General features: G+C 42.5%; 1 protein-coding gene across 2 annotated transcripts; it reads right to left on the minus strand.

Moving 5' to 3' along the window:
• Nucleotides 1–1,355: 1,355 nt before the first annotated feature.
• Nucleotides 1,356–7,316, minus strand: si:dkey-175g6.2 (uncharacterized). 2 transcript variants are annotated; one of them, XM_050041433.1, is made up of 2 exons: nucleotides 7,081–7,316; nucleotides 1,356–5,013 (listed from the first exon to the last, which is right to left on the minus strand). In XM_050041433.1, the coding sequence occupies exon 2, from the start codon at nucleotides 4,982–4,984 to the stop codon at nucleotides 2,954–2,956; it is 2,031 nt and encodes a 676-aa protein (XP_049897390.1). In that variant the 5' UTR covers nucleotides 4,985–5,013; nucleotides 7,081–7,316; the 3' UTR covers nucleotides 1,356–2,953. The 2 variants fall into 2 exon arrangements, with proteins under 2 accessions (XP_049897390.1, XP_049897392.1); XM_050041435.1 differs by lacking the exon at nucleotides 7,081–7,316 and adding an exon at nucleotides 5,856–6,449.
• Between the last annotated feature and the right edge of the window lie 10,622 nt (nucleotides 7,317–17,938).

Consider the following 17,938-nt stretch of genomic DNA (forward strand, 5'->3'; position numbering starts at 1 on the left):
ATCTTTCAGTGAAAATGTATTCAACTTTCCATCACTCCCTAAAGTGAAGGCCCTCGCTGCTGACTTCATGCTTCTTTGCTGTGACCATGTCTGCTACCAACCAGAAAATGTCTGCTGCTTTGTAACCTTTCGTTTGCTTGTTTACCATCTGTTTATGAAAACACATTAGTTCTGCCAGCGTAGTTCCTGCTTGGTGCATGTCGACAAGCTGTATGATAATCCTGCCATCATCAGGTGAATGATGAGATTAACCAATCTTCTGTGGTGGGCCATTTTGAGAGAGAAGCTCCAAGCCACTTGAAAGTGATCCGCAGGCCACAAATAGTCCATGGTCCAGACTTTGAATATGCCTGCTTCACAAAACTGCAACCACAGCACGTTATATTATTACACTGCTGGACAGATAAATGTTACAGACAGTGTCACTTACTTTCTTGTCAGCAGCTGTCTGCTTATATCTCCTTCTTTGTCCCACAGAAGGTACAAGCAGTAATCAAAAACCTGCATTCATAACATGCTGTCCAAGAATCACTCAACAAGCCAAGATAAAACCATGAAAGGTAGCGTTCTAATCAACTGGTGAGCAAGCTGGCGAGATAACATGCGATTAGACCATATTGACAGCCTGCTAATCACTGTCAGTGTTTGTACCACTGGCAGCATACATCAGGTTTGTTTTGATGCCAAACAAGTGGCAGCCAGAAGCACTTCAAGGAATTATAGCAGAAGGGCATATTGCCTGTGTGAATTTAGAGTGAGGAGGAGGTGTGGAAACAAGATATGGCAAAAAACCTATCTACCAAACACCTTTCCAGTGGCCGATTGGCTGGCTCGAGGCAGGAGCGAACATGACTCAATCTTTATCTTGAATGCCAGCAGCTAAATTACTATACAGCTCAAAGAGAATGTGCATGTGAGTGTGTGTGTGTGTGTGTATGTATGTATGTGTGTGTGTGTGAGTGTGTGGTCCTGCGCAGTAAGTGTACAGATGGATGACTCATCCACCAATCATGTGACTCATCAATCACTGCAGTTACCATTTCCCTCCCTCCTTCTGAATTTTTCCGTTCTTCAGTTATTCCTCCCCTTTTTTCATTTACATTTTTGCTCTTTTTTTCTCATGTTCATTGTGATTGTCTGGAAACACACTAAACCCCCTCCATATGTTTTTCTTTATTTGCCTCCACACTGATGCAACTGTGTTATGTATGAGTCGTGCTGTCGCTGATCTCCAACTGATTGTCTTCCTGTTTTGTGTGTTTGGGTTCGTTACTCATGAATCAAGTGTTCTTGCTATAGTTGCTGCTGTATAAGTACAACATAGCACTCGCCAAAAAGCCATTAAAAAACTGAACTTTAATAAAATAATTGCTTTTATTTTTTATCATATAGCAAAACTAGTAATCATCATGCTGTTATTTACACATTGCACGGGCATATTTATTTCACACTGTACATCTTACAATGCTAAAGGTGACATCAACAACAACACTCTCCTTTTACAAGACAGATGGCTTCACTGTGGACACAGTGGCCCTCCTCCTTTGAGATTTCTTTTTTTTTTATGTTCACAGTTTATTCAGAGAAAACAACCATCTTGAATTCCCTATACTGTTTTATTTTTTATCTTTTTTTTTGTTCTTTTTTTTTTGTTCATTTTTTAAGATGCAAGTAGAAAGACGTGCATTTAACGGTTTAAGCACAATCCCTGACTCCCCGGCCTGAAACTTTTCAATGAATTTCTTCTGAAAATGAACAAAATGTTTGTAGCCTCTTTGTGGAAATCTGTTTAAAAAGGCTGCAGAACAGATAAGTGTGATTTCAAGTATTTTTTTTTTTGGAAAGAAAGGAAAATAGAGATAATTGATGATCCCGGAAAAATGGCAAAAGAACAACGTGTGAAAAAATAAATAGGTGGGTGAAGACGTGAATTTGAGATGAACAATGAGAGAAATCATGAAGGACTCCTACAAGGTCGAGGAGTGCTGTATGGCGGCAGTGATGGTGTTATGGTGGCCATAAATATGTAGACACAATAACCTCTAGATCCCAAAATGATTGAAAACCCTTCGTCCACCAGGTTGGAAGTGTTTAGTGTTTAAGTTTGTGCTTTTGGAGTCCACAGGGTTTCTACACTGGGATCGGTTGCGATGATAATATTATGCATTATGATATTTCCCTTATAGAACCATGCTGCTTGTAAGGCAAAAATCTGAATCTTGAGTTTGAAAAGAAAAACTGAAATGTGTGTATTTGGCACCTTTGCAAATTGCAGCTGCTTAAAGTCAATCCAATCGGGAATAAGAAAGGCAAGTACACACATCAAATACAACAAAAATATACTGTCATTGAATATTCGACATTAGCAGTGTTCAGTTTTTTTAAATTCGTGTAGCTAAGAAGTCATTGAACTACTTTAGTTTTTGTAATATGACATACAGAATATAAAACAAAAGATACAAAGTGATGTTGTAAACATGGTTCTCTTACAATGGGCACATCTGCTTGTGAATGTGTCAAAATATGTGATTAAGTGTAGGTGTGTTGATGTATGTGTGTGTCTGTGTGTGTGTGTGTAACTGTGTGTGTGTGTGTGCCCTCTAGAAAACTCTGAAAATGCAAGAGCATCAGAGATTGACCTGAATGGAGGCAAACATACACCATGGTATGTTCTGTTTCAAAATGTAAACTGAGCAAGAGGCTGAACATGGTTACAGGGAGCTTAAACTGGGACCCCTTCATCCTCTCCCTGACAGAGAAAAATCAACGAAAGATACAGTGATTAAAACAACGTAAATCTAACTTTTTACTTCTTGACCCTTAAATTTCCCATCAGGCTCAAATCACATATCTCCTCCGAGTCTTTTTTTTCACCCCTCTTTTCTCCAGCTACTGTAAATTCTATCCCACCTCTGTCAGTCCCTCTGATCTGACAAAATGTCCAAAAAGTCTCTCAATACATTCTGCGTTTCATGTAGATCCTCTCAATAAAGTTTTCCAGCTCCTCCTCACTGTCCAGCTGAGGCACCAGCCCATCTTCCTCATAGTCATCTCCTGGCGTGACTTGTTGATAGTAGTACGGGGGTCGCCTGCCTCTCCTGGGCGTGGTTATTGGTTTGGGCGGAGGTAGGGGTTGGTAGGTCCGTGGGTGAGGGAGGATATAGTTAGAGATATAAGGGGTGAGAGGCAGGCGCGGCGCTGGCTGCTGCCTCCAGCCCTGTCCGCGATTCTTACCCCCAGCCCTGTGCCTGCGCCTTGGGGCCTGGAGGTCAAGTTCCTGGGGGCCGAATGGCTGGTCTCTGGAGGGGGAGGGCTTGCCATAATATTGTGGTTTAGGATACGGGAAATAAACAGGGTAGTATGCCCGATATGGCTTCTGGTAGTATGGATAGGAGGGGAAGGCTAAAAACTGTTTCTGGGGTTTGTACCAGTAGTCAAGCTGCTTCTGAGGCTTATACCAATAGTCCTGCTTGTATGACTTGACTTTGTCCTTGTGCCACTTTTTGTTGGACTTGTTGTACCTATAAGGGGCTTTTTTGGGGTTTTTTGAGGCTGTGTAGTGGTAGATAGGCGGAGCAGCCAGAGGCGGAGGTACCAGAGGCCTGAAGCGCGGGGCGACAGGGTTGCTGTTGGTCGGCAGCTGTTGCAGCTCTTTCCTTTTTTTCTTCTTCTCCTCCACGTCACTAATAATCTCAATCACATCGTCAGCAGGCAGGTGCAGCTTGCTGCTGATCTCAATCAGCCTGTCGATCATTTGCTGGTCCAGGTCATCTTCATCAGGGATGACCTCCTCTGAGCGCTTGTCCTCAGCCGTGTTGCTGGCGGCCCCCATGCTGCTTTTCTGCCGGGGCTTCATGTAGGACTGCTGCTTCCTCCCCATGTACTGCAGCAGCATGTCAGAGGCGATGTCTGCCAGCCTCTGCTCCTCCTCCCTGGCTCGCTCCGCCTCCTCCTGCTGCCGGAGCACCTCCTGTTTTTCTGCGCGCGCTCTTGCCTCCTCTTCCATGTGGGAGAGGCTCTCCTCTTCTTCTTCCACCTCCTCCTCCAGCTCCTCTCCTTCATCCTCAAAGTCATCCATGAAGTTGCCCCCCTTGACGGGTCGGTTGCGGGACTGGTTCTCCTCCCAGTGCAGCTTCTTCCCGGCTCGTGCCAGCTGAGTGTTGTATGCCTTGTAGCCCTTCAGAGGAGGCAGGATCTCATTATCTTGGAGACCCAAGTCAATGTTTTGGAAGTAGCCTCTTATTTTGCGCTGCAGAGAGGGATCATCTCCCTGTGAGGTGGAACCTGCTCTGGCCTTGTATAAGAAACTTTCTAAATCATTCCCCTCCTCCTGCCTCTCATCTTCTTCTGTCCCTTCCTCCTCATTTACACTATCAGTGCCCACATCCTCCACGGACCACCCTTGATCCTCCTCTGACCTTGTGTTTTTATCCTCCTCATCCCTTTCCTTTAAGTCATCACCCTGAGCAGCTGTCAAATGGCCTACAATTAGCTGTTCAATAGCCTTATCAGCCCCTGGCCCCTCCCTCTCCTCCTCCACCCCCCTCTCTCCCTCTGTCTCCCCCGTTCTCCTTATCTCACCACCCTCCAAGCCTTCAATGGAGGGCAGCTCGTGACTCTGATCCTCTTCCAAGTCTCTGTCCCTGCTCGCCTGGATTTCACTCTCCCCCGGGTGGTCCAGGGCCTCTAAAAGAACAGCGAGCACCTGCGCAGGGTCCGTCACTTTATCTGACTGGTTATCTTGACCCGGGCCCCGGCCCCGGTCTTGCGACGAGTTGTCAGGGCTGGAGAGACTCTGGGGTGGGGGCGAGAGAAAGGGGGCGAGGTTGTCCTCTTTAAGGTCTGTCCGGGTGCGCCCCTCCACCCCTCCCTCCCTTCCCTCACCCCACGCAGGGGCGGTGCCAGCCAGCTGTGGAGTGACAATGAGCAGGACCAATAGGATGAGGTGGGCTGTGGAAGGGGCGTGATGACAGGTCATGACCATGCAGAACTGGCAGGAGGGAGGTTAAGCACCTGAAGAAGAAGAAAGGAAGACGGAAGAGGGAGAAGGACAAAAGACGCATGAGAAATGTTTCACATATCATCTGTTTTTTTCCCACTGGAATCAAGATTATGTTGAATTAAATGGCAGTGTGAGCACATCTGGATCATTTAATAATATACAGCTGCGTTGTAAAAAGGCCAGGCTTGAAAAAAAAAAAAAGAACACTTCCCTTCAGACTTATGATTAAGGCACACAGACTGCCAGAAATGTAAAATACTAGAGAGATTACCTGTCCCTAATTTACAGACAAATCATTTTTTCCACCATGAAGCCACCATACAAAAGCAGTTAACACTGTGACAAACGTTTGAGAACAAAGCACGCAGCCAAACGCAGTCTGATGAGCCATGCCAGATCCAACAAAGAAAGTTGCACGCTTCCCATTCTCATGTCTGTTTTAAATTTAACTATGGATATTTTTTTTAAAGCAAATTCAAATTCTGGTTTAAAATATTTCTTATGTCATTTTTTGCCATTTATGTGTCTAGAAACACAGAGATGAAGGTCTGATCTGACCGCACAAGCCAGTCGTGATTCTCTCGATATTTAATTGCCCATGTCTGTTAAGAGGAAGGCAATAATTTGCATACATAAATTGCGCCTCCAACCTACACGTGAGCCATTTTTTGTCTGTGGTCGTGCGTTAACCCAGTCATTATCTCTCCACCGCGCGGACGAATTGATGTATGCTCTTATATTTTTCGTCTCCTGGTGAGATTGAACCGAATAAACTGTTACAACAGTAAAGAAATCTGCACGTATTGAATTTTCAGTTTGAATTTCTGGCATTTAAAAAAAAATAATGTCTCACCTCTGTCTCCAAGCCAACCCAACCGGAGCGCACGCGCTTGCCATTTTAAGCGCAAAATGCCTATTTGATGAGAAAAATACAGAAAGCACAAATTGATCCGAGCTCTGCCTCTGTATTAGCTGTGATTTTGGTATTCCATGCGTCAAAGCGATCATGAGCAGGACACCGGTATAAAGGCGGCACGCACGGGGAAGTCATGCGTAAAGCTGGTGGCTACGGTTGAGTTATTTAACCCTACGGTCCCTGAGTGGTCCATCGAAATTGTAAATGAGCCCAGTGTTAAGATTTTAGCGCATAAAGCCGTTCTGGGGCGCACAAGGAACGAGGGGGTGAGCAGTCAGTAAGTAACACGGCTTTGTCCTTGTGTGGCGTGGGCATGTTTCCCCTCAGTGGCAGTGGTGGAATGCAGACAAGCATAAATTTGGGCAGCACAGCACAGCGTGCAGCCCAAATTTTTAACTATTTCAATTTTTATAAACTGGATCAGTAAGTTGGAAAACGAAACAAATCCACATTATAATGAAACTGGCCTGCAGAAGACGTGATTTATACTCTAATTTAATTATAACTTGATAACAAGGAATTGACTGTGGATTTTTAAATCTCCCAAAATGGCACGATTTTTGGTACATTCACGTTTGAATAATATCGACCGAATTTTTAAAGGGGCTCTTGAGCAGCAACTGCACATAGAAATATTTTTTAGAGATAATTATCTATAATTACAGAGCCTTGATTCTCACATTATCCCCCCAAATAAATACAAAATAACATTGTATTGTTTTTTGCTGTTACAATTATTAATCATTTTACACATTAATACATTCATAAAAAACGTATTTTTTGTAGAACATGTGTTCATATTTTAATTTAGTAAAAAGCAAAAAAAAAAAAATCTGGAAAATAACTTAATATTTCTAAAATAGCTTAAATTAAAAAAATGTTTTACTTAAAAATAAATCACAGAAACAGACGCAGTGCACTTCTACTTTAAAATTAGACAAACACCAATCGCCCATGTTGCAGCAAACAGATAAATCCTAGTGATAAAGTTGACGTTGTGACAAAATTCTTCCACACTCAAGCCTAAAACAAGCCTCTCTTCATTTTTTTTACAGATAAAAATCAGAATTTAAAAATGATTAAACAAATAGCAGTAATAAATGGCCTGACCTATCTGATTATGGCTTGTGAATGATCCAAAATGAGATTTCGTTCCACTTACCTGGAGTCCCACTGGGGGGTGGGGAAGTGGTGAAACTCACAGCGCGGGTAAAGCCAAGATTATTTCATGAATGGTGGATCACCTGAGAGAATTTCTGTTTTTCCCCCCTCTCTCTTCAGCCTGTGACCAACATCAAGACAGAAAAAAAAATCAAACTGTCGGACCTTTATTTAGTGGTGTGGTGTGTTTGTATGGCAGCAGCCCTGGCGCTAATGTACAATTGAGTGAATGTTTTCAGCTCCACTGTCAGCGCAACTTTATTGTATATACCCCTGACTGAACCACGTGACCACCCCCACCACCACCCCCCAGCTGCAGGCAGTGCTGACGTCACTTCCATTGATAAGAATGTTGGTGTGGAGATGGCACTGTGAGTCTAGGCTGGCCCCAGCTGATGAATGAACGGAAATGGCATGAATGAAATAGTACTTTTCCTCAATGAAAAGAGAAAATTGTAGAGATAGAGCTGGTACGCAGCCATTTTGCTTCTCACATATTAAAGGTTAGTGTGTTGCTTCTTCCTCCCTTGTTCCTTCCTTCCTCTGCTTCAGATTCAGGAGCTTGGGGGGAGAGACAAAAAAAAAAATAGAGTGACCTCGTTCACAGGCTATCAATTAGGGTCATTTGGTGACATGCTCCAAAGAATCATTGACTTGCATCTGCAGCTTCAGACATAGAAGTGGTGTGCACTCCAAGGGCCGATTTCTCTTGCTGCCTGGTTGTTAGGCTTTTGTCTGAGGTGGCCCTGATCCTCTGTGGCTACATGGCTCACGGGTCACGGGAGCAGCCGTGCTTCGCTGCTCAATTTCTGCCCAATTTCCAGGGATTGCACAATTTTCCACCCGCTGTCTCACATCATTTCTGGCTGCTCTCCATCTGTCAGCAGCACATTGCGCTCTTAACATATCACCGTTCTGTTTCACACCACAGAGACACAAGTGAGTAACCATTTGTGTCCAAATCAGTAACACTTTACAATAAACGCTGCATGCTCAAGTGATGCACAATGATTTAATGCAAGAATGAAAGCAGGATGTAGCATGAATTCTTGTTGCTCACCATTCAGACATGAAGTCCCAGTGAGTTTATATGATTAGTTACATACATTGATATGCCCCCAGATTAGCCAGAATCCAGTTAGAGGAGGGTTATTCAGACCCATGCATGGGATCGGCGTCTCGAAAAGCAGAACACTATATTCTCTTAAAAATATGATGCTGTTTTATGGTAGTCAGATGCAAACATCTATATCACAGGAGGGGGTGGCATGTTTTTTCTTTTTAATTATGTTTTTTGTTTGTTGTAGTGGAGTGTGGCACAGTAGGGGTGCACTAAAACCAAGTAAATCTAACAATGCCGGTTTATAAACCAAGAGAAAATGGATGTTTGAGCATATACGGCAACAGTTTACATTGTAGAAACATGTAGAAGTTTACATGTGATTAGCAGTTTGATTAAACAGCGTCATATTTTGATGAGAATTGGCACTGTTGCATGATCAAATGGGTCTGAAATTCTATTTTCTGTATCACTTAACCAGCTAATCTAGTGGCATATATAAAATGCAAACTACGGATATGTTCTCAACAATGCTGCAGTGAAGGTGTGGTTAGGTTTAGGCCCAAAATTCACTTGGTTATGGCTGGAAAAAGATACTGTTATGGCTTAAAACACCCACATTTGGGAGCACAAAAGCTGCTTGGAAACGCTGTTATGTGTTGGTTAAACACCCAGTTTCGGTAACTCAATTGCTGCTGGGAAACGCCGTCATGTATCGTGGAAAAACACCCATGTTCAGTGTCTCAAACACTGCTGTAAAATGCCACGTGTCAGTGAAAAACACCTGGGATTGGTGCCACAAACACTGGTGGAAATGCAGCAACGGATTGCCAAAAACATCCAGTGATGTTGGTTTTGAACAGTGGTCTGCAGCTTGGCAGGAAAACTGATAAACGCAGCAACTATCTGTGAAAAATATCCAGTTTCGTTGCCACAAATGTCGCTGGAAAACGCTGCAGTGTGCTGCCAAAAATACGAAGGTTCAGTGCCACAAACATGGGTGGAAATGCCACACAGGGTCACCAAACTGGCGTTGTTGGTTTTGAACAGTGGACTGAAGCTTGGCAGGAAAATCGCAAAATGCAGCAATCTCCACCCCCCGATGACTAAAGACAGCTGATATATTACGTCACTTTAGAAATGTTGATATGATACATTTGAGACATGCAAATGTAATGCATTCATGGTGCGAACATTTTCTTCTGGGGACTGGGCTGTGACTCAATGATTCCTAAAAGTTACCAACAGGAATTCACGATGCACCCTGCATTCATTTATGATTCATTAATTCGTCATGACTCATGCATCAGTTACTTAAGAACCTGATTTGTACCCTTATCAGAAAGTGTTACCCACAAATCAATGCATGAACTACTGCTACAGCAAAGAAGCTTCTCTTAATGATTACTTCTATGCTCTCTGACTCTTATCCTGATCATTATCGATACCAAGGCAAGACGGAAAATTCAGCTGCTTTGCCAAAAAGCAGCGATGTGGAATTGACATGAGTCTGCCTTAAGGCTTTAAACCTCACTAGTCCTGCCTGCAACAGGATAAGAATCAAAGGCTCACTGAAGTAAACAACTCTGGGTTGTAGAGGGATGCTTTGATTACATGACCTACTCATGTGAATTCACCTCTGTTCTTCTTCTTCTTTTTTTTGACTTTTCCCTCTGCTCTATTTATTATAAAATAAAAACCACTTCCACTGTCAACCAGTCATTCCCAAGGTCTGCTGTAATGGAGCATTTTGTACATTATGGTTCAAGGGCAAATATGTACACAGCCATGTCTTATATTCTTGTCGTGCTGAAGTTAAAGGAAGACATTACAGGCATTCATGTGCTGGATAATGCAGAAACAAGTTGATTCACAATGTTAAAGCCAACCTCATTTCCATACTCTTCATTTGTCAGTGCCAAGCCTCCGCTCTGGCCTTGTGTGCCACTAAATTCAGCTGTCAGTCCTCATACGGCTTCCTTTCCCCCACTGCACCAAGGCTTTTATTTCCAGGTGTGTGTGCGTGTGTGTCTATGGTTTTCTTTGTCTGTGTGTGCTGTGTTAATACTTGCACTGTACCTGCAGTTAGCCGCAGACAGGGATTCTATATTATCAGCGATGTTCTAAGGTTAATTGGATATTAGCTGCAGACGTCAGAGTCGCACGAGGGCCAACTTTATTAAGCCATTATTGTGTGGCCTGATTCCAAATGTCACGCTCCACTGATGTGAATGTTAGACTTTTGATACTTCTTATCTGATCAGAGGAATATGTGTGCATGAGCAGAAATATCCCCTTTGATGTCTTATTTTAAAGGGTTTTAAGCTCCTCAAAAATAAACATACAAAAGCTCTCAGTGACGCCGCAGCAATTATACACTCCAGAGAAGTGGAGGGGGAAGAAACGTGCTCGCTCTCTACGTGGGAACTAAAATGGCGCTTTGTTTCTGTTTTGAGGTGGGTTTCAACTCCGTCTGTGTGTGCAAATATTTGTTTTGTGTTAGCAGGCGAGATATGCACACATCAAATGAAGTTGTAATTTGTTACGATGGCTTGAGGCGCCACATAACCTCTGTTTGATTAGATTTTGTGCAAGGGACTGTTTGCTGCAGAATGCGGAGTGTTTGCAAGGCAGTTGTGTCATTGTGTGTGTGTGTGTCTTTGTTGAAATGCTTGATGGCAGCAGCAGGCTCGGAGAGGTAAGCATGGAGCCGGAGGGCAGATGCTGATATAACGGTCTGGCATTATCAACTGCCACTCAGCATTAGTTGGCCCCTTACCCTCACTCCATGTCCGCACCCCCGCACTGACTCACACTCTGCCGCCTGCTTGGCCACTCACATAGATTAACACTGGTACACCGTGCTTGCATTTAATGGAATACACACACTGGAGAACACACACACACACACACACACACACACCTTGCAGTAATAGTTCCATTTCTCCCTCCGTTATGCGCTCTGTCTCTCTCACACACACATACACAGAGACAAACTCTTACTGTAATGTACATTACAGACAAATGAACCTTTGGAGGAGGCTGGGGTGGGCTGTCACTGATGGTTTCCCGTACAAACTGCCAAGACAAGAGGCGATGACTACATGTGGACGTTTTTTGCTCCATTAAATTAACTCTCCCTTTGTCGGTATTGGACTGAGGAGGGCTGCTGGGTCATCTGGCAGAGCAGAAAAATCGACATGTTTGAAAGAAGGGGAGATAGGGGATGATGAATTCCCTGATTTTTTTTTACTGACATTTTGGCCACAATTATGGTAATGCAGGCTGGGGATCTCTCGGCGAGTGTGCTAATGCAGCTCCCTCACACAGCAAAGGGACCCTACCTGGAAGTGATAAAATAGAGCTCATGATTAACAGAAGCTTTTCCGCCCACGCCACTTTGTCAGGGGAGGGAAGGACAAGTAATTGCACCATAAGGTTCCTACAACACAATGCATAGCTGGGACTTGATGATGTGTGCAGGACCCTGGCGCCCACACTATAATCTACAGTTTCAGCTAGGGTTTTTTTTTTTTCATACGTGCTTTTCAAAAGTTAGAATTCCATGCAAGCAATGTTTGTTAGACACATTCATAATATGCATGTTGTGTGTTTGTGTAAGAGGTAGGGTTGGGTAACAGTACTTGATATCCTTAAGGTGTGGACTGAAATAACTCTGTACCAAGTAGAATTGCAACATATCCTCATAGAACAGTTTGTATTATATCTTACGAAAATGCACATACAATTGTTTATAGTATATCTAATGAATGAGCGCCCCACAAATTACATTATGTCCTTAATGCAAAGTGGGGCGGCACGGTGGTGTGGTGGTTAGCACTGTCGCCTCACAGCAAGAGGGTTCCTGGTTCGATTCTGGGTGTGGGAGCCCTTCTGTGCGGAGTTTGCATGTTCTCCTCGTGTCAGCGTGGGTTCTCTCCGGGCACTCCGGCTTCCTCCCACAGTCCAAAGACATGCAGGTTAATTGATAACTCTAAATTGTCCGTAGGTGTGAATGTGAGCGTGAATGGTTGTCTGTCTCTATTTGTCAGCCCTGCGATAGTCTGGCGACCTGTCCAGGGTGTACCCCGCCTCTCGCCCAATGTCAGCTGGGGTAGGCTCCAGCCCCCCCCCCGCGACCCTCAAGAGGATGAAGCGGTTAGAAGATGGATGTATGGATGGACTTAATGCAAAGTTACGCAAGTTAGTTTTAGGAAAAAAAACATGGTTTGGCATCTTTAGGTTTAGGCAAATACAATTACGTACTGTAAAACTTAAATTAAAAGCCTAATCCCAATTAAACACCCAGTCCATTTTACTACACATTTTGACAAACCAATGCCTGTCTCAATCAGACACCTGGTCTGGTTGCCAAGCAGTTCATTTTTAAAAAAAATTTTTTTATAGAAGGTCACTTGAGGCTCACTTGGTTTCACACGTTTCCAAACGCCGGTCTCCTGAAGGAAAGTCCTGTGTTTTGTGATCCATCAACCACCCCAACTAGAACTAGAAAGCCTTTATTGTCATTGCATAGGAATACAACAAAATTAGTTGTGACACTCATTCCACCAAAGAACATAAAAACACAAGACACCTGCCTCCTTATGCAAACTACTTCCTTGTTTATTCCTGTCAGTGCGTTGGTGTTGAGATAGCAGCCTTCTCGATTATGTGGGTTACACACGAATTCTGGTGCTTTACTTTTCGTAGGTTTGCATACTAACAGTGCATGAGAACAGCTTGAATATTGATTCTTCTCCAGTTAAACAATACTTGCATTTGATCCTTTTCGTACCCAGATCTAGAAAAAACACAATTTGTATGGTTTTGCCGTTCAACGCACGGCGCCATTAGCATTCCGCGATTTAATGCGATGTGTGATTGGCCCACTACCACCGCTGCTACAACTCATGCAGTCTGTGGTGTGTTGACGTCGAATGTGTTGTATTTCAAGGGGTTAGTAGTTCAGCGTGCAGAGATGCCACCAAAATGTTTGAAAATATGGCTGTACTCAACCCCTGTCTCACTCCGTTGAAAGTCATTGAAATTCGGTGCATAGGCAGTGACTTGTGGCATCAGACACCAATGAACAAAGCCATCTTTTAATGTTGCCAAGATACGCAGCCAGTCATGGTTATAGTTTAACTGCTGCAGGACAAGAACGAAATTTAAGGTGGCAAAGGTTCCAGTGGGGCGGGCAGGTGGGAGGAGTGGTGGATGGGTCCAACAAACACCAACCTTTACCTGGGAGAGCGGCGTTCGTGTCCTGTAAGATTCACAGTGTTGTACTGAGGTAGTGCTTTTATTTTGAAAGAGACTGTATGTAAATGGTGAATTTCCTGTGTAAACGGAAGTGTATTTTGAAAGAAGACAATGCATGTAACAGGCAGAACTTGACACAGTGTCCCTGAACGTCAACGACCAACGCACCCGTGGTACCTTGCACATCATATCTGGATGTGGAAAGTCCTGGACCAAACGTTGATATGTGATGAGGTTGAAGTGAGAATGTGTTGCTGTACTACATGCTGGTATTGGTATTACTTTAAGGGTACTGATGCTGGTATCTGTATTTTTTAAACAATACTCAGCCCTGGTCAAAATTTGTTTTAAGGTGGAAAAAAATGAAGCCTGATTTACAACCTAATCTGTTCACGATTATACAATAAGGAAAATCTTTTATCCATTACTGATGTTTGTCAGTGTTTTGGTACAGATGCAGGAAGTGAAAGTTTTTGGCTCAGGTTTGTGGAAAAAGCCATTTTCACCACCAGAGCTGAATCACCCTCTCTCTCTGTCTCTCTCTCTCTGTCTCAGGTTGCTCTCTGTTTGTTCGTGTCAGAAGGTGCAACACGTTGTTGCACGACAACATCTGCTCTACTGAGACTTTTTCGCTGCACTGTTATTGTAGGTTTTTATCGTTAAGCAGCTGTGTTTACATCTGGAGAGTGATGTAGTACAGCAAGGTGACAGCAGTGATATTTTTTAGTAGTATTTAATAGTATTAACATTATACTTAATATATACATGATGTTATACACAATATGTAATATGTAGCTGACTTCACATCTAATCTACAGCCATACACATACTGCAGATGTTTTTCCATTCACACTGATATGAAAATGCTTGTCTTTAATATGATAATGAATCAAGGTGGCATTACAAATACACCTGAATATTAAAGTGGGAAAACAGAGTGTGTGATGTGGGCTGTAATAACTACCAGGAGCTGTGACAGCAACAACATTTCAAAGTCTTGATTATGTATGTTTTGACTATGCAGTATTACTTGTTTCCAGGGAGGACACATCTGCCAATATGAAACATGTTTGGTCTCTTTGTTCAATGCAGGATTAATGTGTGCTGATGTATACTGGGAAGATATAGTCTGAGACCATTTGTAAACAGAAAGCCAACTACATTGTAGGCAGTTGCATGTAAACTCTATCTTGTGATATAAAAATAGAACAGATACCAAACAGAAAACTGAATGAATCAATAAAATTCAAAGATGTTTGTGGCTTTCAGGAAAAGAAAAAGTCTCTAAAGTGATACAGACTGAAATGTTCCCAATTTTTCATGCTGCCTTCATCCTTTCAGATCCCCTAAATCCTTTACAGTGCTGCAAAAAATCTTTCTGTTCACACCGTACAGCACTGTGAATGAACACCATCCCTCCATAAGTAATGGGTTAACCCCTCCACCCTGATGAATATGGTGTAATATTTGAATCTATGAGCCAATATAGATGATGTGAGAGAATCAGCTCGGAAAAGCCGCTAGATGCCAAACGTCTATCGCGTAAATTAGGCCTGTGGGAAGAGTTATGGTGGGAGTCAATGGAACCCTCGGGAAAAGTGGATTCTGTGTGAATAATTTGTGCGAATTGTGGTGATTGTTGTCCTATACTCTCTCATTGTCTGCTGCTCAGAAATTATTTACCCCCCTGAATATTAGCTGTAAAAATGCGCATTGCAACCTTTGAGAAACTGGTGGCGTCAGTGACGGATGGTGTTGGAGGCCAGAAGCAGCCAATGAATTTGAGGTTGATGAGGCGACTCATATCAGAGCGTGCGACATCAGCGCTCACCATCAATCTCTTCCCCTCTCCCCTGTAGACATCTGGCACATGCATCAGCAAACACACTGTTGAAAGTGAATTGAACCCAACCCTGACAAAAACACACACATACACACGGTTTCAGAGGCGATGCTGCACACTGGAGGCCTCGGGACAAGACGCTCGGCCTGCAGCCAGCTGACTTTAATGTACTACAGTAGAACCTAGACTTCATTAGAATAATAGCTTGCATCCACATCATTTGCAATCACTGCACCAGAGAGCACAGATGGCAAAGCTACGGACTAAAGATGTAATGGCAGGGAAACTACGCTTTTGCAGACCTTCACTATAACATGAGCCAAATTTATAAACCCATGCATCCCCCTGCATTGATGCGATGTGCACCACACCATTACACAGCATTTAATTGTACTACCATAATACTGTTGTAACAGCAGCTTTTTTTATTTTGGACTGTAAAGCAAATATGCAGTATTTTATTTAATATATAAATTCCACAATCCATTTTCAGAGTTGATGCTTTTATTTTGACACCCTGTGGACTGTAGACATAATAACTGCTGATTTGGTTTTTTGCTTTCATTACTGGGTAGATACAATATTAACAAATTATTTTTAATTTTCTTAGCTCTCGCTTTATTTCCAAATGTTTTCAGCTGTGTTAAACCTGTTATTTCATTTCATTCAGTGTCACATGGCAGGTAGAGTATTATTTGGGGATAGAGCTTACAGTCTTTCTCCGCCTCACCTCATCTGATTTTACTTTAGAACGTGTACAAGCACAGCCAGATCAGTTTTTCTCACCATCTCTCCTCGCATGCTAAAAAAAAAGAATAAGATAGATAAAATGTGTTGAGTTGTCAATGGAGTTAGTTTTAACACTTCTTTAAAAGGTGTTACTACTATTCACACCCCTGTCAGCCGTTGTTTAGCCAGCTGTAGCAGCATGGTTGTTTGACGTGAGCTAAGATGACATGCCTCACAATTTACCCAAGAGCCTACTCTCTAATCTGATACAAGTTACATAATTCTAATTTCAACAGCATCAGTACAAACCAAAATATAAACTTGGTCCAGCTATGAAATATGCAAAGGAAGAAAGTGGTCACATGACATCAGGTAGGTCATCACAGGTCATCCCTTCTTGGTTAAAGGGATGCTGTTGCAACCATCCTTTTGTTAAAACCAGAGGCATGGACTCACGTCACATATCTGATGACTTAAGACTCAACTTGACAAAATCAAAAAAGACTTGCACTTCAACTTGGACTTTAACAGCAGTGGTTTGTCACTTCACTTGGACTTGAGCCTTTTGACTTGAAAATATTTGATACCTAAAGAGTAAAAAGTGTCTAGTTGACAGTGTCCAGTGAAGTAGCAGAGGAGAGCCATGAAGAAATAACACTACATTACTGGGTGCAAGTTGGAAAAAATAATCAACAAAAAACAATTGGCAGTATACAAAACACGCAGGTCAGAATGTACCAAGATGAAACAACTTTCAACAAACTTATTTTAACAAGTAAATACAAACTTATAGAAGTATTCAAGAATTTTGAAAATATAGTATATTATTAATCTGGTGTTAAAATGGCATTACATTTCGTGAAGAGTGAATTATGATTTGTTTAAGACCAGTAATAATATTACGTCCTGTAAATAATTACTATTAAAATGTCAGTAATATTATAACTGTTACCCCAAAACCAAACAATTTGTTACATTACTTTTGGTTATTACATCACTACTAGTCTCTATACAGATTCTACATTCAGTGGATGTAGAGTCTGTAGGCAAACCCTGGAGATCTTGCCTCTGGAAGAAGAGCGGAAGAGCCCTGGTTTCCAGTGCTAGGGTTCCGAGAATGCATCACTACTGACTTGAAATACAACAGTAACAGTGGCTGACTCATTTTTTTAATCATTGCACTTCACAGGCACATCACTACGCAGCAAGCTAGTTTTTAAGAAGGAAACACTTACCTTAGCAGCTGGAAATATTCCCATTACTTTGATTTTCCGGAGGAAATATGACAAGGACATCATGGCTGCAGTTAGTGGTACTAAAACTCCTTCCAACTGCAAAAACACATCCTCAAACCTCTGGACTGAAACACTAACTATGGCCGACAGCACATCAACGTGGAGCTCGAGGAAATACACCCCACCAAAGGTGAGCCCTTCTCGGCCGCAGAGTTTGGCTGTAGTGCTACACTGCTTAAACAAACAAAACTGGAGTTTACTCGTGGACAGCTACAGCTACAAAGAAGTAATGAAGCTTGTGGTCGGATATGAGGTGGATGTAATGTTGCTCCATGAGTGACTCAGGCAGAGCCTCGGAAAAAATACCGGTCACAAGCAACTGGAAACCCCATTTAAAAATAATAATAATAATTTACAAGCTATCTAGCCTTAACAGTGATTACCCTGACATTTACACAGAGGCACACATCTGACTAATAAGAGTAATAAGTAAAGTGATACTTTTGAAAAGAGTAATGAGTAATATATTACACTTTAAATGTTATGAGCCCAACACTGTTTAGGACTCTAACCTTAAAGTTTAACACTTGGGGCTTGACTTTGGACTTGAGTGCAGAGACTTGAGACTTACTTGTGACTTGCAAAACAATGAGTTGGCCCCACCTCTGGGTACAACCATACCCAGTCTCCCCTACAGTATAACTAAAGTCCTCAGTAATATCACAGTCAC

This window comes from Epinephelus moara, chromosome 3 (assembly GCF_006386435.1).
Source record: "Epinephelus moara isolate mb chromosome 3, YSFRI_EMoa_1.0, whole genome shotgun sequence".
NCBI classification, from domain to species: Eukaryota; Metazoa; Chordata; class Actinopteri; order Perciformes; family Serranidae; genus Epinephelus; species Epinephelus moara.